Consider the following 23,072-nt stretch of genomic DNA (forward strand, 5'->3'; position numbering starts at 1 on the left):
ATTACCGTTACACACCCAAGACAACATTTGGTTAACTAATATCATGCTGTCGGTACTACTGTTAGCTACTAGCAGAAACATACACATCTATAACTATTTGTAACAACAGCCTGTCCTGCTTCAGTGACAGCCGAGCATCCCGCTGCTCCACAGACCTGCCCGCTGTCGGGGACATCACACACGTAAACCAGCTTTGCCTCGTCAGCTGTTACCTTTTCAGATACCGCGGATCTCCTGCTTGCAAACTGTCCATTTTTTTTTAGATTTGTAAGAAAGCCCGCATTAAAATGGTCTGCGTCCCACACGGGGCCAGCTGATGCTGATGAAGACAGGGCGGATGTTTTTGGTATCTCTGCAGCTTGTTGCCAGGGCGGCGACTCAGCCGGCTCCCAGCATGCAACGCGGTTATCTAAAGCAACCAGCACTGCTGCCACCTGTAGTCACGGAGGACGAGTTGATGCAAACCAGCAGTACAGCTAAGATAAGATAAGATAAGATAAGATAAGATAATATAATCCTTTATTAGTCCCGCAGCGGGGACATTTACAGGATTACAGCAGCATAGATGTAGTGCAAACAAGGTACATAGTAGAAAAAAACAAACAAGTATTTTAAACAAGTAAGAAAAATAAAAAATCCACAATAACTAAAAAAAAAATCTTATAAATACAGACAGAATAATTATAGTTATAGTATTTCACAAGGCAAAGCTTTGCATAATGTGTATTAACGGGAAGGAAATGTACTCAAATGTACTGTAGTTAAGTAAAGATTTTGAGGAGCTTGTACTTTATGTGAGTGTTTTTTCTAGAGCTGAGAATATTGTACGTTTAAGGCATAAAATATGTTTTGTTATAAATGAAATTGAGTTGAGCGTTACCCAACTGTTTAAGTAACCTTACAGCTAAAAAGATTAGCCTAACGTTAGTGCATTTATCAGTAGGCCATTTTTCCCAGCAGCCATGCCATTGCAGGGTTAACACAGGTGTAATTTATAACATTAATTGAGCACTGAAATAGCTGTGCCACTCTAAATGGAATGGGGCCCTAATTAACTTCATCAATTAGCTACACCTGTGTTAAAATGTTCCCTGCTATGACATGTCAAAATTGCTGCTGTGAAAAGGGCCTATTAGTCGATTGACAGATAATCAAAACACATTTTGAATTAATAATTCAAACTGAGCTCCACCTCAACCAACTACAACAGTAAAATCCTGCTTTTACATTGATTAAAGAGTAGCCTAATAATTAGTAACAGTCACAGGGGACATTTTTTCAACATTTTATACTTTCAGTAAAGTTTCCTGATTATAATTGCATACTTGTAGTCAAGTAACATTTTTAATGCAGGACTTTTACTTGTAACAGGGTATTTTTACAGTGTAGTATCAGTACCTGCTCTGAAGCTGAACAGTAGCATCAGGGGTTGTAATTTTGGATTTAAGAGGTCGTTGTGATATTTCACTCAAAACCACGCATGGGTTCCTCATGGTGGCACTAGAAGAAAAGTCAGAGGATTACTTAAGTCATTAGGACACAACATCTGGGAACCAGGAATGTAGTAGATGTGCTACCCGCTAGTTCAGACCCTATTTTTAAAGCAATACCTCAACAGACAAAGAAGGCATTATGCAAATCTAACAGAGATAGAACGAGAATTAAATCTTCAAAACCAGATGTATAAAATATTAAACACACACTCACTTTAATAATACATGTGCAACTCATAATTACAAAAACATTACCTGAGGTAAAGTAAAAAAGGATCTGTGAAGTTCTGATGTGTTTCACTGCTTATTAGGAAACCTTCAGTCCACCTTCAGTTAAAATTAAAATTTTCTATGACTGTTTTGTCATTACTTAAGGCTCACATTAACAACAGTAAGTGTTTTCTAATATACTCTATTATTAAATTAACTCTTGAATGAAGACACAATAAGGCAGTTCACTACACCAGATACAACAGAAATAACACTTGATTATAGAACATCTATTAAACAAGTTTATTTTTTTTGCACTTTCTGCACACAGATTCTTTTAATGTTTTAAAGAAATTATTCTTTTGAGAAATAATTTAATAAGATAAAATATTTTTCATGCCATGTATTTAGTTTATTTAAGTTACAAGTGAGGATAAAAACAGATGGCGTTAGGTGTAATCAATACTGTAACATGGTAAATCTGCTCCCCTGAATGTATTCGCTTGTCTCAGCACCAGTGACAGCTGATGTCACTGCACTAAATTTAGTCTGTAGCTGGTGATGAATATATCTGAATATTATTTGTGTTAGGGGTCAAATATATTTGGTTTTGTATTTCCTGGTGACTGACTGATTTATGTTGCTACAAGGACATAAAAGGGTTGTTTGTTTTTGTTTTACAGTATAAGATTTGCATGCAGTTTTTGAGATGCCCTATCCCACTCATCAAAACAGACAGCTGCTGCCTTTGTGGTTTAAACATGCTGTCTGCAAAGCTCTCCATTTATATGAAAAGTCAAGAATGGGGACTACAAACAGCTACTTAAACCCCTGAACTACGATAACTCATCCTGAGGTCAGATTTCAAGGTGTCAACCTAAAAGAAGTCAGTAAGAGTGGCACACATAGCAGGTGGGACTCAGAAGTGTACAGACCACATAACTAAGACACTCAAACAAAGTGAGAGTACATGCTTAACCAAAATTTACCACAAAGCAGCAGTTTTTCCTCTCATGTATTGTCATTGCATTTGATTGGAGCTCAGCATCCTTTTTCTGAAAGATGGTGAATATAATGACCTGCAACTAAACTTGACAAAATCACCAAATGAGTCAAGACTTCACTTGGACTTTAGCCTTTTGACTCGGAATGATTCGATATCCTCCCCAAGCCAAAAATATAACTATATAGGTTGTGAGTATGATAAGTAAAAAATAAAAGCTTGCAGCGAATCAACACTTCATTCACCTGACATTCAGAATCAGTCCAACATCAGGCAATCACAATGTACAAACAATTGGGAAATGTGTGTTGGATTTACATCAGAGTATCACATTGAGATGTAAAGACTCTGCAGCAGCATGTAAATAATTCAGCTCAGAAATGATCAATTATTGCAATTGCATCAAAGTAATAACTACACAAACGATTATTATCCTTTTAAGTACAATTGTTTTTAAATGAAGCATTACTTTTGACTATACCAACTGTTAACCCCGTTTAAAAAACATGCACTTGGTTTTAAATTTGGATAAGGGTGCATAAGGAATCCAAATACAAAATTTAGACTTGGACTTGACCTGGGACTTGTTGGATTGGAGTTGATAATTGACTTTGGACTTGCAAAACAAAAGTTTTGTCCCACCTCACCATCATTTTGAAGTAAGTTAGATTCGCTACTTATCAGTCTCGCTGTCGTTTTTTGTTTGGATCAAAGACAGTTGTGTTTGTGTGTATGTATATATGTATATATATATATTATTTGCAAGTAAATTAATTATTTGTGTGTGTCTGCAGTTGACAAGATATTAACCCTTACCCTTATCCAAGTGACTGTTTGAGTCTTTGAGAATTCTGGGGAACACACAGTTACTAAGCGGCACAGAGCTTTTTTTTTGTTTCACTTTGTCTGTTGAGAATCCAGATGCCTTCATTCTACATTTTTAATATACAAAGAGGTAAAATCACAGTTTCAGTTTGATCTGTGTACTAAGAGAATAAGATGACCTGGAGCCTAAATTGTACTCTTTATTTTCTGGCGTCTTTGTCGCTGTGCCAGTACAAAACAAGAGTCATGTATACAAACATGAGAAGACATTGCTCATTTTAGGACCACATTATATGGCAGCAGGGCCTTGAGGTCAGACGCATGGACTCGTGTGCTGCTGAAAAATGCAGGCTGAAATTCAGTCGCCTCTGTGTTGTCCTGAGAGCCCCCCCACACACACACACTCCTCCCAAGTCAGTGTCCCAAGCACGTGATCTGTAAATCTGGCAGGGCGTCCTGAGCACCATCCCTTGAAAATGATCTCCGCCGATCATTTGAACCGTGGCTGAGATGTGTTGAACACTCAGCTAGACAGATATAGCAGCAGCTGGAGTAGCAGCAGCGTAACACACTGAGTTTTACTCTCCTATACTATCGCTCAGTCAAACAGCTTCTGGATAACACCACCGCTCGGTGAGGTGCACGTACAGCCAAAATGGAGATTTCACTTGAAGATACGACTGGCAGCTCAACGCCAAACTTAGAGTACAAGGCCGCGCACCAGGCGTTCAGGGATCGCTGGAAAGAGACGGATGAAACCATGTGTCGCCACAGCATGTCCTTCCACCTGCACCACTCACTGAGTAGTGAGTTCTTCGCCAGCTACCTGTACCTGATGGAGAAGACTCCTGTGGGTAAGAAGAAGGGCCACACAAAGATCCAACCACACACCGGTTTCACAGTTAAGAGGTCAAGATTTACAACCATTACTTGACCCTTGATTCCATTAAGGATTGGGCAGAGCTGAAGAAGCATGCCGGATGTTTTGCATGTTTTGGTTGAGTACAAATCACTGCACATCTTTTTGCCAAAGTATACAATATGCAGTACACATTATTTCTTTCCAATGGTTTTTCATAGTTTCCATTCATTAAAAATAACTTGGCAAAATTTGCTTAGTTAAAGTCACATATTCATCACAAGGTAATGCATTTGAAAATGCCCATTGATTGGAAGACCAATAATAAAGCCAAAATGACCAAGAAATATTAAAGCAGATCTGATATTCACTCTGATTGATCACCTATCTAAAGTTGATTTAGATATTATAGATACATTTATAAAAACATTGGCTACCTGTAAGGTAGGGGAAAAAAACATGATGCACTTTAAAAAGTGGTCAGCAGTGATGTTGAGTGTATAGTATTAATACTAAACAGGATAAAACACAAAAATACACTAGGAATTAATAGGAGCTTTCAGGTTTTCCACAACAGACAGTCTTTAAAATAGCCAACCAATAATAGTCTGACTAAGTCACATTAAATATAATCTTACATTATTATACATTTAAAGGGTTTACCACATGCTTGTTTTGCAGACACACATCAAAATATGTGTAGGGGTTTAATGAAGCTGTCTCCACCTATCCACGGTTTATCTGCTTTGTTGATAAATTAATATCTATAAAGAGTGTGGATGGAGAATTGCATACAGATCTTTAAAATGCAAATATCTAAGTATATGTTCATGCACTTGTGATTAGTCCCAAGGAATAACAGCTAGTCGGACTTTGTTATGTGCCTACCTTTTTTTATTTTTTACACGAACAGTTATATAAAAACCACAGTTTGTGGTTTTGCAGGGAGTTACAATGCTGGAACTATTTCTTGATAAACAACAATGTATCCATCCACCCAGCACTTCAGTGTTTCTTGTATAGCGCTGTCTATCAGATACGGTCAGTGAACACAGATTATGGTTTCTTCACAGACACAATGGTACTTAACCTGGCAACCTCACTGGGATGGCAAGTCTTCAACAAGCTACAAACAATCACAGCGCAAATTGTTATACGTAACTCACTGTTTCAGTGTCAAAGGCACAATAATGCAGTTTATAACAAACTTGAATTAACGGGCGTGTTTCTATCAAAATAGCCATTAATAAAAAAAAAAACAGGTGATCCCAAACTTTTTAATGGTGCATAATAAAACAACCTCTCCATCTCTCTCCCTAATTTCATACTGAATGACTAATTTCCAAGAAACTTACATCCCTTAATGCGACAGCAGGCTGCTCTTCATTGTTGAAGGTCTAATCTAATCCTCTACAGGATGTGCACTTGTCCATCAGACAACAAGTTGCAGAAAGAGGAGATCCTGACCTTCAGGCCATTCTGACTCAAATATCCCATATTTTCTTACCACTAACTTGATACAAAGACCATTAATGGCATGGTATGTCAGGCATGAAAGCATTTACTCATGTCAGTCAGTGCTATTCATGACAGTCAGAAGGCTGCAGTCGGCTTATTTGCCAACAGCCGTGACAGTTTGACAGCAGATGGACTGATTTAAATATTTATTTTGTCCTTTTTTATGTCTTAATATAGAAAATGTCAGGCAAAAGGAGTAAACCCTAAATAAGTATGCTGTGTACTGGATGGAAGGGTATCACTATATTTAAATTTAGGCCTAAAATATTGGAAATAAACATTAATCTTTAGACCACGTAACGTTTAATCAGATGTCTCATTCTGTCGCGATCTTCTTCTGTATCCAGTACCAAAACAGATCATAGTAAATAATGTTTGTGTTTGTGTGTTCAATTATGTGTTGTACTACAACATCTATTATATGATTTAATGACTGTGATATTGAGAAACTTAACTGGCTTCTTAGACAATCCCATCCCTTCACTGCTTCACTTCTGCTGAGCTGAAGTAAATCCTGCTGAATGAAAGCAACATTTCCGAAGGCTTAGATGACACGTTCCTGGCGTAGAAGGGCCGGGAGTGGATGGGAGAGTGTCCGTCCGCTTGTCAAGGACCTCCAGTGACAGAATTCATGACACCACAGTGAAATATTAAGAGGGGGGATTTATTTCCAGCTGGACTCCCTCCTCCATGCCAGAAACAAGGAGCCAAGAAAGGGACCCAGTAACTCCTGGAGGTCACGTTTAAAACAAGGTGTAAAAACAGACAATGCCTGGACCTTTCTGTCAAGTGCCAACTTGGTTTGAGATGTTTAACGATTTTGACCTGATCAGAGCATCTAAAGCTGGTAGTTACATGTGTCAATCCGGTGCCACCATGTTCTTCTATCTCGCAACTTCAAAATGGAGCTGCTAATTAGAAGTTAACCTTCAATGAAACAGAATGAGCCATCTGATTAAACAATAAGTGGTCTAAAGATTAATGTTTATTTCCAATATTTTAGGCCTAAATTTAAATATAGCTATACTCTTCCATCCAGTACACAGCATACGTATTTAAGGTTTATTACTTTTGCTTGACATTTTGTATATTAAGACATAAAAAAGGACAAAATAAATATATTTTCAAAGTTTCACAGAAATATTAACTTTTTGGTAATTGTTAACCCACAAAGCGTGTGAATGCACATCAGAAATAAATCTACCGGCTTGTTATTTTATATCATGTAACAGCTGAGCAGTGTGTAAGCAGTATGTCCTTATTTATAGTCTTCTGGTAATCAAATCATCATTCTACATTTCCTTTGAGATTGTAAACAGTGATCCTCTCCATACAGAGCAGTACAATGTCATGACGTGTTGGAAATAATTCCATACCACAAACTGTAGTCAAATCTAATCCGTAATACACTTTAGATTTGGGAATCATACACCATTTCATGCAGTTGATGTTAATTTGTCCCACACATTCAATGAATGACTGGCCTCAAACATGAATCAATAAACACATTTCTTTCTGTTTTTATCTTCCATATTAACCCTTACCCTTCTTCTAATTCCATATTTAAAAGATTGAGTCATAAATACTGGAGATAAGTTGATGCAGGCCTCAGTTTTTTCAGTCCAGGGTGAATTCATGTCTGTTAGCATGACATCCACTAACTATGCAATTACACCACCTGTCGCCATTTGGGTTTTTGAGTGTCATCATCTTGGCTTTCTGCAACCAGAAGTGACATGAGAGGGTGGAGCTAAGTTAAACTAAACACTGAATAAGACATTTTTAGGCGACCAAAAAGGTTACAATTACCTTCCATGAACTGAAAACACATTAAAAGGATTAAAGGGTAAAGTTTGTAAGCCGAAAACACAGACAGCTACCAAGACCGGCCAACGCCATGGTAGCTTAGGTTGCAGCCTGGTAAAAGGCCTTTAGGTCCTCCAGCGGGAGTTGTGTGAACTCTGTTAAAGGTCCTCAAGTGATGTCACTTGGGTCAGTGTCGGTTAGGGCTGAAAACTACCAGCTTGAAGATGGAAGAAAAAATTAGGTGGTGCGAAGTGAAAAAGAAGTGAGCTTACCAGACCTCAGTACCCAGCTACTAATATCTGCTTCCAGATCAGGTCTACATTAGCATCAGAATACATTATAATTAACGACCAAACTGCCAGCAGCATTTGCATTGTTGGTAATGTCGTTGCCAGTAATCTTATTTTTGCTAACCTCCAGTGGTTCGACTTCTCATATTACTCCAGTGATGTACAGGTTTACTTTAGGACACTGTGACATCACTGCTAGGGGGTTAGCGGTACAAGCTTGAAACTTAAAACCAAAGAGGACAGTGAAACATACTTTTTCATCTTGGTGTTAAGTTGCTCTTTAAAGAGTCATAAATCATCCAACAAGAACCAACCAGTTTTAAGAATCTGTCTTTAAAGCTGTTCTCTTAATGTCTGTCCATGTGCCCTAACAGTGAAGCTGTTTCCAGTCACCTGTGAGTACATTAAAGGAGAGAAACAGTTCTACTACAGAGCTCAGCAGTTCTACGAGGACGTCCCAGCCTCGGAGGAAGGCATGCTGGGAGATTTTGTGGAGATATGCAACGTTGATCTGGAGGGTTCCCGGCAGTTTCTGAAGAGGTTTGTGGTGAGTCACGCGATACCAACTCACATTAAAGTTCAGATCAAAGGCTCAATCAGGCCTGGAAACCTGATACGGTTACATTTGAGAAGCTGTTCGTCCATCATTTACACACTTTACTGTGGCTTCTGAGTAGAGTCTACCAGTATATCAATTTACACTGGTATAGCTATCCCTGGATATACATGTCAGAATCTATTTTGGGTGAGGCATTCATCTTCCTGACTCGACATGAAAAGAATTCCACCTTGTTTCAAGTGGGAGGAGGCTTCAGTGCAGTTTCTAATATTAGCTCAGTCTTGATGTTAGCCTCATTATCACCTGTTCAGAACAAGCTGAGATAACAGCTGCTAATCAGTTTGTACTATAGTCAGTTTTTACTTAGGCTACTTTGTTCACAGTGAAGAAGGAAGAGATATTTATAAGTTGTTTACGTTGAGAAATATCTATAATTTCATAAACCGCAATGTGGAGTATAATTGAAGGGGATGCACTTTAAAGGACACGTTTGACATTTTGAGAAATAGGCCTATCTGCTTTCTTGCTGAAAGTTAGATGAGGAGATTTTAATATGGAGTATGAAGCTAAAGGCAGCAGACCGCTAACTTAGCATATAGACTGAAAACAGGGGGAAACGGCTTGCCTGACTCTCTCCAAAGGTAACAAAGTCTGCCTTCAAGAACCTCTAAAGCTCACTAGTTTTAGCGTGTTATATCTTGTTTGTGTAAAATGCCCCAAAAATACGTAAACACAACAGTTTGGAGTTTTATGGGATGTTATGTACTGGACTATTGTTTGGTTCAAACCAGTCTGCAATCACCAGTTCTGAAAAGTGAAGCCAATGCGGAATTCTCTAAAAAATCTCTATAAATTCTCTCTACTGGCCAGCAAGAGTTGTATGAAAGTGTATGAGAAAATGACTCTACTTCCCACTTGATTTATTAGTAAACATTGTAAACATGAGTTTATGGTCTCAATCAGTAGTTTAGAGGCTTCTTCAAAAAAGCATTATGTTCATTCAGGAAATTATGGTCACATTTAGATTAAAATAGACAACAAAGCAGGGTATGCTTTATGGGGGGATAGCTTGTGATTGACAGGTCATTGCACCTACCAGAGCCGGATACGGTGTCTCTATGTTACTCACCTACAGTTCTAATATGGTCACTTCCGTTAACTGGTTACAAATAGCCAAAATGGCTACGGCCGTAATCCAAGATGGCGATGGCCAAAACGCCAAACTCGAGGCCTCAAAACAGCACTCCAAAAACCAATGGGTGATGTCACGTGACTATCTCAACTTCTTATATACAGTGTATGGTCCAACCCAGTATCTTCTTGAGGTCTCTGCTGGTTGCCTGGCATCTGGTCTTAGTAAATAAATACTCCGGCATAAGTTAAAACAGTGGATTTGTTGTTTTGGGTTTTTCTTTGGATTAAGCAACCAAGACTTAACGTGTTAATTACTATGCTTTAGAGGTGCTGTTAGGTTGTTTTTTAACCTTTGGACAGAGCTAGGCTAATTGAGAATACGCTTATGTCCCAAAATGCCCTTCCTTTAAAATATGTCATAATTTTCAAAATTTTACCAATCTTAGTTTGATTTGTCGTAACATTTTTGAATGCGTGCACTAAAGCATCTTTGTATGTTATTGGGAATGCATGTCAGAATGGACTAGAGGTTTTTTTTTAGATGTTGGAAGAGCCCAAGTGCTATTTCAGGGGGATGGGTTTGGCCCAGAGACGGTGTTATTTAGAGGATCAGTTTAACAGGAGCTCCAATTATAAAGTGCTAAGATTGGATGCGTGTAAAGGGATTGCAGACAACTAAATGGCTACTTTTCCACTAGTGCTAATGTAAACACAACAAGGTATTAACCACTACTGGTTAATACAATACAATATAATAATGATAGCACTCAGTTCTTTCTGTCATGAGATTATCAATTACAGGGTATGCTTTGTTACTTCATATTGTATGTCAGCTCACTAAGCTATTATTGCAGAAAACATGATTAAGCTGCAACTATCGATTATTTTCATTAAACTGTTATTTTATGACGTGTGTGAACCTACAGATCACAGTAATTAAACAGCAAATTCTAACATTTGAGAATTCAGAATCAGAAAGTGTTTGCTTTGTAGATGACTTCAACAGTTCAGTTGACTAAGTAATCGATTAACCAGCTCAGCTTCTTTTAATAGAACTGAATTCAGTAAAAAGCATGTCATCCTTTCTAAAATATAATGTATTTATGTTCTCCACTCCACTATACTTGTTAAAGCCAGTGAGAAGCAGCGCTGACAGATGCTGGAAACCAGATAATCATAGAAAGACAATGGGTCTTACCATATTTCAGGACAAACTATCATACATTGAAATTCATACTGCAGTTGTGCATCAAGAACTGAGAACATTATACATGACTCTGTTGAGCAGTTCACAATTCATCCACGAGCTGTCCACCTTGACTGCAGTGGGCTCGACTACAGGCCAGTGTTTATTATGCCGGCTGCAGAACTATGCCTCCTAATGCATAAGTTAAGTAGCCACAAGGAGCAATTTTGTAAGGATACCAAGCTTAAGCCAAACAAAAGTTGTGAAACACAAAGAGTTTATACAGTCATGTATAAGAAGCTGTGAGTGGTGACAATAACTGTCTCACGTGATCTGAGAAGAGATGTGAATAGATCATTCATCCAGATTCAGGGTCAGTTTTGTATAATACATTATAGATATGTTTGACGTGATTATGCTGTGCACGAATATAGATTACTGGAACATTGTATTACCAAGTCTGGGTTAAAAAACAGCAAACCTTTCCTTTAAATAATCCTCACAGCCATGTGACACAGTGTAACAGAATACCATCCCAATGGACCTTTGAAATGTTGCACGGCATTACATAATCAAGTTCCAAAGGTGTTCAGAACATCGTATACTTGTGCACTGCATGTCTCTTTAGAGGGATAAACTGCATTTAGTGCTCTTTAAATAGTTGCTTTCTGAGTTAAGGTCGGGGATGTTTGCTTCAATTTGTTTGTGTCCAGAAATTCCCATTCAATTCCATACTTCAAAGCATAGACCCTGAATGTTAGGTTTCTCTCTCATTCACCATGTCTTATACAAACGTGTGCTCAGTTACACATCCTGCTCCCCTGGCTGTGAACAGCTCCTGTTTAAACCGGACATCTCCATTAAAAACAAGTCGGGGAAGGAAAAGATTTAGAACACATCCAGATTAAACTGAGCTACATACGGGTGGAGCAATATGGCAGTAATTCACCAAAACCAGGAAGCCTCCTGTAACAAGCACAGAGCTCCTCGGGGCCCCATCTTTCATACAATCACACACCGGGGCCCCTGACGCTGAGGGGTTGGAGTGAGGTCAGAATACCAAATGAAAAGGAAGAAAAACCAGCATGATTCAAGTGAGGTGACTTTTTGTTCCCTCGTGGTAAAGTTCATAGTTCTGTTGCCCTGAGGAACTGAGGTCGACTTGTTTGTGCTGTCGGTGCTTTTGAGGTACAGAGGCCTGACATCTGGCAACTCAGAAAATAAAGTATAGATTTCTGACTTATAGATATGGTAATAACATGCTGCAGGGACACTGACATTTAAATGTACATTTTGTTTTCTATGGAACATAAATCCAGCTGTTATGTTTTTAGAGTTGCCTTACAAATGATCTTTAGTTTAGAAGTTTAACAGATTTAATCCTCTAGATAAACCTTTAAATAATATTTACTTTAAGTGTTTTATCCACTTTTTCTCCACCCACAGGGTCCTGGTAAGGCCGGCACACACTGTGCCCTGGACTGTGGCTCCGGGATCGGCCGTGTGAGCAAAGGTGTCCTCCTTCCTGTGTTTGAGAAAATGGAGTTGGCGGACATGATGGAGCACTTCCTGCTCCACGCACATGAGGAGTACCTTGGCGACGATGCCGACCGCATCGAGACCTACTACTGCTTCAACCTGCAAGACTTCACACCTCCAAAAAACAAGTACGACGTCATCTGGATGCAGTGGGTGGCATGTAAGTAAGAGAGAGAGCTCACTCTATCGTCTGTTCATTACATTTTTACTTAACGAGCACACAGCTCATTGGCATTTGACGTGAATTGCTGCAATATAGTCAAATGTGAACATAATTCCAAGTGATACCGAGCTTCTTTCTTTTTAAGGTGAGACTAGTATTGTTTTCCAATTTCCTGAGAGGAGACAGAATATTTTAGGTACAGCGTTGGTTGTCATTGACGATTATCCAAAGTCCAGGTTCGTAACTGAGTTGCTGCACCAAATGAAGTTCATGTTCAATTCTATCGGGATCTTGTCAGTGAGGGTAAGATGGAGCTTGAGATCAATAGGCAGACCGTTGCAGCGCCAGCAGTGACGTGGGCCTTATACCAGACTGTCAGTTGAGTCTTAAGGTGCAGTTTATAATTTACAATTCAAACTACGTTTCAACCCTCTAATAAAGAGCTTCAGACAGTGTCCGAAAAACAACAACATTGCATAAAAACAGGCAAAATACATTTCCTTGGGAGGTTGTCTGAGCTCAGTTTAAGGGGCTAGATGAGGTTGTACAACCACTGTAACCACTGCGGGGAACCTTCTAGATGCCTCCCTGTGGAAGTATACAGCATTAGGCCTTAATAACTCGTCAGGTTCCTCAAGGTTGAGCTGGGGACGACCATTTCTAAGCTTGTTTGGAGAATAAATTGAAAGATAACCTATCTTTTTTTATGTCAGCGTCTGTCTTGATAACTAGGCAGTGGGTCAACTGATGCATGAAGCAGTGTAAATTGATTTGTCTCCATCTGGGCAGGTTTTGGCGTACACCTGTAGAAAAACTTAAGGAAACAATGATGTTGTTGTTGTTGTTTTTGCTTCACTCCTTAACCGTTGTCTCTTCAGGCCACTTAACAGACAAGGACCTGATGAACTTCCTGATGCGCTGTAAGAAGAGCCTGCGTCCAAACGGCGTCATCATAATAAAAGACAATATGGCGCGTCAGGGCTGCAAGCTGGATCCCATCGACAGCAGCATCAGCCGCCACCTGGACATCATGAAGTGCATCATCGCCAAGGCCGGCCTGGAGGTCCTGGCTGTGGAAAAGCAGGAAGGCTTCCCTGAGGTCATGATGCCTGTCTGGATGATTGCGATGAAATAGAACTGACATTATTACCTTTGAAAGATTGTCGTTGCTCCATTTGACAAAAGCTAGGAGGAATTTCCAATCTAGAGGTGAATTCACGTGTTATTCCCCTTTTGTCAAAGCCTAGATAAGTGATCAAGTCTCTAAAAAAAAACGACGACACAGCAAGAAATCTTCACGATGTCATCAGGAGATAAATTGTGAAACGGCGATGTGGACGGCTGGTGGCACCCGGGGTGATTTTATGGAGAGAGTTATTTTTCCGCTCAGCCCAGGAATGAAATAAAGCTTTTACGTGGACATTAACCTTGTTCAGACGCCATCTATACGTCCACAAAACCAGACTGTAATTTATTGTCAGCCGACCCCCTCCAGGGTTTGTATCTCGATGACATCAAAGATCGACCCTCGGTTCTCTGAAGTGTAACTGTCGGAGAAGCTTGTTCCCGTCTGAACCACAAGGATCATTGGGATAACATGTGGATTCAGATGGTTTCTCCTCTTGAAGTGAATGATTTGTATCCATTTTTTACTAAATCCAACATGTTACAGCACAAGTACAACAAACTATCATCAGCAAAATATATAATGATAGATTTCTTGAAGTATCTATTTTGATTTCTATTTTAGAACATGATTGTCATGCGATCTGTATCTGGATCTGTTCTCTTGATAATGACATCTGATCGCAGGCTTTGGAATCAACACTTGGTATTTATATGCGTTCTTGATTCTCACATTGGGATCGGATCTCAATCTGCAAGTTAGGCAGGAGCAGCTGGACCTGTCCCTAAAGAAGCAACATGCATCCCAGGTCAAAGGTGCAAGGCGGGAGGCTCTCAAGAGAGAGCCAACACATGCAAAGCAAGGATCACATGACAGATGGAGACAAGACATCCGTAGGCTACAGCACATATCAGTAGCCTTGCTAACTTGGCTTAGTCTTACTGAAACCTTTAAGGCGGCAGAATGCAGAGATGCACAGAATCCTACAAAGCAGCTAACTATGGATGCTGCATCAGAATGTTACTTAAAGGGACCCCACTGATTTAACACACCAAGTCTGTTTCTAGGTGTTAGGAATTTCTACTTAAATTTGAAAAAAGTAACTGTTCAAAGTTCAGTCAAGTTAAATTGGATGTCAAATTTAAGTAGCGTGAGATGCTATGGTTTGCGCGGCTGCTTGAAAGAGCGCAATGTTGAACTTCCACTTTTGGTGTGAAAGCCATTAACCTGTAATAATCAGGGCCAGTGGAGAAGCTTACTAGCATTAGTGTTGGCTCAGCTACCCCCCTTCGTTATGTGACCCTTGTCTTGCAGGTCGTTGCAGACCCTTGAGAGTCTCCTGAAGCAATGCTGCGTTATGGATGGTTTGTTTCCACATCGTGCGGCCCACGGCACATGCACTCCCGCTGTTCTCTTTGGTAAACCTTGGGAAGTATTTACACATAAAAAACCTTCATGGATTATAAATTAATTTAACAAAGAGCTTGAAGTTTTAGCTCTCCTGTCAACAGTTTTACAGATTTCTCTTTTATGATGGTGGTCTCCTGGATTAATGCATTTTGGACGGCAGAGGCCATCCAGAGGTTATGGGCTCATGAAGAGCTCGTCTGTAGTTTCTTGAATCGCACCTGGAGCAGGAGGAGTGGTAACCAACATGTTTCTTAAGAATACAGCCATAGAAAATGTATTTACACTACTCTAATTCGATATTCCAATTGCGATGCTGTGTGCATCTACATCTGCATTAAGATGCAGATGTATCTACTTTTCCTAATTCAGGGAATATATCCAGACACAGATCACATGTTAATGTATCTAACCAGGTGCAGACAAGGTCTTAATTATTAGGTTGTCTTTGAGTACAGCATGTAGCTCCCCACTTTTATATTCCAGGAGAAATAATGTCCAGTACACTTAGTACAGGTTGGTCAGGTGTAAATAATTATTTGTTTTTATGTTAATATGTGTTTTATACTTTTGCTTGTAATATTGCAGATTCATAACACTCTTTTTTTTATTGATTTCTTCTGTGCAATGCTTTCTGTATAATGCTTTAATTTGACTAAGGCAACACATTTTTAGTGCATTTTACTGACTATGTTTGCTCGAATTCAGCTGAAGACATTTAGCTGCATTGTTTTCCAAAAATAAACGTGCCAAACTTGGAAAGCATATGGATATAGTTTTATGATTTCTGAATGCTCTTTTCATATATAATGTTTTTCATCCCATGTTCCAAACAACGGCTAATAGGATTAGTGATGGGTAATCACTGCTGGCTATTATAATCAAGGCTGGAACATAAATGCTGACCAATTTTCCCTAAATATTCCTACAGTGTAGCCCGTCCACACCCCGACAGTGACCGCGCTGCAATCTTCCAGAGTGGGCTGAAAACACACCAGATAATTGAGATCCTCTCAGATCATTATGGTAACTCTCCTAAGTATTATTACTATTATTTTTTTCAGAGTAACAGTAGAAGCAGCACATTGTTTTGGGCTAATGACTTTCAGCTGGGCCCCTGAGGCGGATCGGGGGGGCTTGATTATTTCCTGGTTTTGACAGACAGTGCTGGCTTTCATATCTGCCCTGGCTTCATTTCAAGCCTGTCAGATGTTGTCTGCATAAAACACATCCAGGAGTCGCCTCAAATATTCAGCATTTACGTGCGTAAGGGCTCAACGGGAGTGGTGCAGAGTTGTTCCTCACTGAGCTTTTTTATGAAAGGATAGTTTGTCAATGAGTCGGCTGGCACTGGGAAAGTACAAAATCATCAAAGCGTTGAAGGCACGATAGCGTGAGATTATCTCCCCGGCATGTTGCTCTCATCAGAATGACTCTTTTGAGACGTGAATGGACCAAACACATTTTCCACATCCCGTATGAATTAAAGATCAAAATGCCCCAAAGTTAAACTTTTAAGGTATTTCTCTCTCCCCGCAGCAAATAGCAGCCAAATGTGCTGTCACCTTTTCAGGAGTGGTTAGCGTCCCTGACAGTCAAGGCTATCATTTCTAATACTTCTCAATGTCCTCCGCAGCCGCTCGGCAGCAGTTTGAATATATTAGCTGGAGTTACACTAATTTGTCCAGTCATGTCAGCAGAGCAGGGCTTTTTGGGCCTGATTCCAGACAGAATATATGTCAGCTCGCACAGACAGGAGGAAGATCGAGACCACAGAGGGATGTAGTGACCAACGCTAAGTGTGATCGCCTCAACATGCAAAACACTGCTTGAACCCATTCGACTCAAAGCCACAGCTCTAACTATAGGAAAATTATCCCGATAAATACTTTATCACTGTGGTTTGCTTGAAATCCTTAGATCCATTGTACATGGAACAAAGACGGTTGATAACAAACCATAACTCTTGGAATGGTAGCTAAAAAAGACAAGTGGTTCCCAATTATCATAACTGTCTCGGGGGATGGTTCCTTCCAATCATACATAATTTCTTATGTTGCAGTGCATTATGCTCCCAGGGCCTTAATGTTGTCCCTATGGATACCGAAGACATTTTAACATCCAGCACCACAAGAAATCTGCTTATCAGTTATTTTTTTCCGTATTTTTTATTCAGAAAGTCCCCTGAAGGAAGTAATAATACATTTTTAGTTTATATTAAGTTATATTTTTATGCTAGCCCACTCTGCTAATTTCTAACTAGGCAAATAGGGGGTTATTTCTATGTGGGGATCACAAAAAGAAAGAGCAACACGATGCCTTAACCCAAAAAAATGCAATACTCTTGAAGTGAACCGACAAAGAAACTGCATGCGGGTGTGAAGAGGAGGATTTTGCTCACTGAATGAGGAATAGTGTCCTACAAATCATTATAAAATGTTTGTCTGTAGCCTCAATCAGTCCACTAGCAGATTCTGGCTTCTCAAAAACAAGTTGTTACAGTAACAAGAAATACAGCAACAAGAAAATAAACAAAAATGGTATATCTTCAGTACTTTTTTTATTGTGGGATGTAATGAACGATGCAGTCTGTAGGAGGTGCTAACAGTGCTTTAGCCTTTTTAGTCTTGTGGTAAAGATGGGAAGATGCACAGAGGAATGGTCACACTACAACTTCCACCCTCATGTAAGGATAGTAAACACCCCCAGGATGCAGCAGAAGGGTCATTTTCTGAAGCAGAGCCATCGACCCAGACAGCCTGAAGCCTTCATCCTGAACACACTGAGTCTTTGTGGAATCTGCAGTAGAGAGAAACCTCAGCCAGTCTCTGGAGCCGGGACGGTTTCATCGAGACAGAGAGGAGTAGGCCTATAACCTCCTTTCCCTGGGAGAATCCCCACCAGAGGAATGTGCTTTCTCTTCATCTCCAGTTCTCATAGTAAATCATGTCACTGAAAAAAAAGAAAAGAAATAGACCTGATGATTTTTGGGCTGCTTTTTCTTTGGCTGCCAGCACACTCTCCCAGCATGTCGTCAAGGGGCTGAGAGTGTGTTTTTTTTTTTTTTTTTTTTTGCCTCACTCAGCTTCTCTCAGCTCAGAGGGCAGGGATTAGTTACACAGACTTTTAACAAGCCCGACCCCCGAAACATGTAATAATTCATGCAGCAATGTGGGTTTGGAACCTGAATCAGGTGCTGCTGACTGTAAGGGTATAATCTGTGAGGATGACAAATGACGACAGCCATACAGTAGGTCTCACCTTCAGCTTAATATACCCAAAGACTTCCAAATCTTCAGTCATTGGAGAAAAAAAAATTGCAATACCAAGAGGAGGAATCATTTCTCTTCCCAAAAATGACCTTCCTGCTGAGCAGTGTGTGACGGAAAGCATTGCTCACAACACAAAAAAAAAGGAGGAATTTATCCCCATCTGGAGCCGGAGTGTGCGTGCGTGTGTGTGTATGATTCACCAAGACCACGATGGAGTAATGTAGGGCCAGTACGTTCTTGGCTTTATGTGCAGAGCCAGACCCTGAGGCCTGTACACATGTTAAATAATGGTGATACATGTCTGCCTTGTATGTGTGATTATCTGTCTGTCTTCCAAATATACTGCAAAACACAAACACAAAATAATTCTTTCGTGTGAATGTGTTTTTTGTTTCAAATACTGTATGTCACATTGAAAAAGGGCTAAAAACTACATGAAATTAAAGTGACAGTTGTGTTTTTTTTCAAAGATATAACTTAAGATAAATATACAAGAACAGTTTCCTTCCTTAACTTTTTTTATGTTCTCCTTCCTTTTTGCCTCATTGCTTTCCTTAAGTTCCATCATTCCTTTTCCCCCTCTGAATTTCTTCTTTCCTTCTTCATCTCATCCTAAATCATAACTGGAGATTTCGGAGAACTTTCAACTGAACTGGGAAAGTAAACTTCACACTTACACACAAAGGCCAAAAGTATGCAGCTACGCCTGTCACCTTAGCTTTTGGAGCTTTTGGTTTGTTTATTCAGGGTTCATTGGTTTCAATGAGATATTGGGGAGTGCTGAATAAACATATTCACCCATTCGGAAACTGCAGGTGGGTGCAGGGGCTGAAAGAGGAGGCAACCATTAGGAAATGTCAGAAATACTCTTCGTTTCACTCTATTCATTTCAGCTGGCTAGAGGGGCGTGTCCCTGTCTGTGTTTGACTGACAGCAGCTAGTAGGCTGACAAAGTCAGTGTTACACCTTTGGAAAACAAGGGAGTAGTGAAAAGGAGACAAAGTAAAGTAACTAGTGCTTTAGCCTGCATGTCATGGGCAGACAGCGTGTTGTTAGGGCCACACCAGCATCTAACCAGCCCCAAGTCATATTTGGAGCTACCTTTACATGCTGTTCAATGTGCAGCTTAGCAGTTAATAAGCTAACTAGCTTGCAAACTGATGTTAGCAGTGCACTTTTGCCAGAGGAGAATTTAAAGGGGAAGGGCAAGACGTGTGTTCAGGTTTGTAAGATAGGAGACTTTAGCAGGGAAGCTAATGTGGTTGTTGTGTTGTGTAGCTGTTATATCCCCGTCTGCTCTGACTATGACACACCCATAGACTGAAAACATCGCTGATGTAATGGGAAGTGGTCTGTGTGCTGACTGCAAGAGAGGGGCGGGGCTAAAAGTTGAAGCTGCGTCTGGCTAGTTAGCTAGCTAGCTTGCTAATTCTTCTCCTGAATTTTAATGGCTTTAATGGTTGAAAATGTGATTTGCAGAGCAGATATATATGCTTTTTTAAAATTATATATATTACTAAGAATTGAATTTCAATTGGAATTTAAGGTTAGTAAAAGATTGAAGGATAACTTCACTGTCCTGCACAGAGCCCTGACCTCGAACCCATTCAACAAACTCAACCTGTACAGGTACAGGCAACATTTTATTTATTTTTTTCAAGCAGGAGAACAGACAAACATAAACCACTGGTTATTATTGAAACCATGATGACTTTACTTTGCATAGTACTTATTTAAACCCAAACCAACCCTTAATAATCGAGTTGTCAAATCAAACAACAGAATAATTTTTTAACGGCATATGACATGAGTCATCTTGAAGACAAACGATATATGTTTGATTTTGAGGATTTGTTGTTCCATAATCTGGTGGAAAGCCTGAAACCAATAGGGTGGATGCGGCACATTAATGTCCATGATGTTACAATCACATGTTCAAATATAACATGAGTGGAATGTTTCGAGTGTGCTTATACTTTTGGCCACATGTTTTCCTGTAAACAAACACACAGAATATCACAGCTGGAAACAAACACCACAGATGTTGGCATCTGTGTGTGTGTGTGTGTGTGTGTGTGTGTGTGTGTGTGTGTGTGTGTGTGTGTGTGTGTGTGTGTGTGTATGTGGTAAGTGAAAGTGTATACATTAATTCAGCGTAATTTGGAACAACAAACACCTCATTTCATTCCTCTGACTGAGGTTACAAGAGCAGAGCCACCCAATTAGATTTACCCACAATTCATGCCCCCCCTACCCAGTGTTGCCGTGGTAGCGTGTTGTCTGACAACATGTGGAGGCGCTCTCGGGGCCCGGCGCTCTCGGTGCCCTTGGAAGCCTCGTCCCTCATGCTGGTTTCAATTCCATAACCTTTCAGATCACGGCGTAATGAGTCGAAATGGCTCGCACATGCACATTATGCCCCGACGAATCATTTTTCCACCGAGCCAATTTACCCCCATGATTAAATCTTTTTTTCCTACTTGAGTCAGTGCAGAGAGCCAGGCCAGGCAGAGGTTTGGAGCGTGTTGTGTGTCTACAGGGAGTCAAGTGTGTGTGGGGAGTCAAGTGTGTGTGTATGAGTGTTGAATGACCGAGCATCAGAGGTGGAAACTATCTCGCTACATTTACTCAGGTCCCGAAGTCTCATTGCAGTTCTGCAAGTTCTAGTACTTGAATTGAATATATTTGAATTTTTCTTCCTTCAAATTTTAGAGAGAAATATTGCATATATTGCATATATTGCAAATATAATGGCATTTTTTACCATTATATATCTAATATCTGGAGATTGTTTGGATAAACAACAAAAGTTACCTTGCTTCTTTTTTGTCTCGACTCGACTTCTTTTCATCTTTTCTTCTCTTTCCTTTCGTTTTCTTCTTATGTTTCTATTCTATTTTCCTTCCTCAACTGAATTAAGGGAACAGAAATCCCCCAAACTGGCAATAGGACTATAATCTGACAGCAAACTAAACAACAACTTTTTGTTTGATATTTGAAATATGGCACAACAAAATGCATCAAAAGTGAACTTGCAAGATAATTTATGTTGCCTGTCAAATCCATGCACATTTATTGAAAGATTGCTCTGTAACGTGATCGGCTTATTTCTGCTGTTTACCTCACGATTGTCATGATAATAGATAAAATAATTGCCTCCATAATAACTCTCCAGAGGGTTATAAACCGCCTTCCTGTGCTTTGGCATAAACCTTAAAACTCACAGATCACAGTTACTCAAACTGGAGTTCCTGGATTGAATTTCATTGTTTTATTGATACCTGGTACAACAGGCCCCCACCTATGCAGCCCCTTGTGTATTTCGCACACAGTGATTTTTAGTCTAAATGCCTGTTAACTCTTTGTTTACTTTTATTTATTAAAATTAAGTTGTTTTTGTAGAACGTTTCTTGGAAATGAATACCTGTGTGTACTATATACATTTGTATATATGCCCTTGTGTGCGTGTGTGATGTGATGTATTCATGAGGAGCAGGGCAGAGAAACAGGCCCCCGCTGCTGGAGCCATTAGCTGCTCCAGTAAATCTGCTGGGACCTGAGAGAGTCGGCCCTTCAGCGGCAGGTATTTCCTGTCTCTTGATCTTGGGAGGCAGAGCTCATTTCTGCCGGTGGGGGTTCGGGCTTTATAATAAGTTGCGGTTTGATGCCAAACAGTTTATTATTCAATTTCATTCTGTGGAGCCTAATGTGTGTGTGTGTGTGTGTGTGTGTGTGTGTGTGTGTGTGTGTGTGTGTGTGTGTGTGTGTGTGTGTGTGTGTGTGTGTGTGTGTGTGTGTGTGTGTGTGTGTGTGTGTGTGTGAATACCATTCACAGTGAGAGCATGCAGCACACTCGCCAACTGTTGTAATTGGACAATTCTGTAAAACTCCACATTGGCAAAGTTTTTGAATGTTTATTGCCAATTCTTTCACATCAAGTATTCCCACAATATTCCTGCAAGGTGTGGTTATTATAAAGCAAAACACTTTGTTAAACCCCCACTAATCAAATCTTTTATATCAGCAATGAACAAAATGACTGTGTGTTATGTGAAAGGGCTCGGTTGCGGTGTCGAACTCACAAAGAAAAAAATGTTTTTGGTTTTCATCAAACAGGGCCTGATAAACTCAATTCTGATGAATAGAAATGGACACGGTTGTGAAACTCCAGTTTCATTACCTGGCTCAAGTGCCCACAACAAAAGAGGAGACACCATGATCGAATAATAACAAAAGTTATTTTATTCAATCAAATCAAACTGAACCAAATCGAATAAATGTAAGTGCAAAAAAAGTATTATCAAGATGTGGGTTCTGTAAATCAGTGGTGTTAGTGTGCATGAGGGATGGATGTGTGTTTGCTGTAAGGTGCAAAACAAGGCTTTAACTTAATGTTAAAATTGGCCCTGACCATCCCCTGACGCTAGGTATCTGGAGGGCCATCATGACCAATGACAGATTGGCAGGGGAGTTAAGGTTGGCATGTGGACCTTTTGTTGGGACTGATTTGTCAGACAAAACAGCTTCTTTGTCGTTGCCGCCAAAACGACCAGAATGAGCGTTTTCGAATCTGATGCCACTATTTGTCATGGCGCCATCAGTTCCTTCCAAACCATGTTACATGTGACAGACATGATTACAAAATGATTCATGTTACAGGTTTCTGAACTACCACCTTCATG

At 39.9% G+C, this 23,072-nt stretch overlaps 2 protein-coding genes across 2 annotated transcripts in view; one reads left to right on the forward strand and one right to left on the reverse strand.

The window, feature by feature from the left end:
- Positions 1-317, reverse strand: part of kifap3a (kinesin-associated protein 3a) — a 29,462-nt gene extending 29,145 nt beyond the window's left edge. The window contains exon 1 of the mRNA XM_054602616.1: positions 213-317. Coding sequence (XP_054458591.1) covers positions 213-253 — 41 coding nt within the window. The 5' untranslated portion in view covers positions 254-317. The remainder of the gene's footprint in view (positions 1-212) is intronic.
- A 3,869-nt stretch (positions 318-4,186) lies between these two features.
- ntmt2 (N-terminal Xaa-Pro-Lys N-methyltransferase) lies at positions 4,187-13,720 on the forward strand. The gene is made up of 4 exons (XM_054603518.1): positions 4,187-4,385; positions 8,379-8,551; positions 12,330-12,582; positions 13,464-13,720. Exons 1-4 carry the CDS (start codon positions 4,187-4,189, stop codon positions 13,718-13,720), a joined length of 882 nt encoding a protein of 293 aa, XP_054459493.1.
- The last annotated feature ends 9,352 nt before the right edge of the window (positions 13,721-23,072 follow it).

Source organism: Anoplopoma fimbria, chromosome 8 (genome assembly GCF_027596085.1).
Source record: "Anoplopoma fimbria isolate UVic2021 breed Golden Eagle Sablefish chromosome 8, Afim_UVic_2022, whole genome shotgun sequence".
NCBI lineage: Eukaryota > Metazoa > Chordata > Actinopteri > Perciformes > Anoplopomatidae > Anoplopoma > Anoplopoma fimbria.

Excerpts from the sequence above, each read along its gene's own strand:
- ntmt2 (XM_054603518.1), top strand. The coding sequence starts at position 4,187 with ATGGAGATTTCACTTGAAGATACGACTGGCAGCTCAACGCCAAACTTA. Across the intron at positions 4,386-8,378 it reads GATGGAGAAGACTCCTGTGG|TGAAGCTGTTTCCAGTCACC; the intron begins GTAAGAAGAAGG and ends GTGCCCTAACAG. Across the intron at positions 12,583-13,463 it reads CTGGATGCAGTGGGTGGCAT|GCCACTTAACAGACAAGGAC; the intron begins GTAAGTAAGAGA and ends TTGTCTCTTCAG.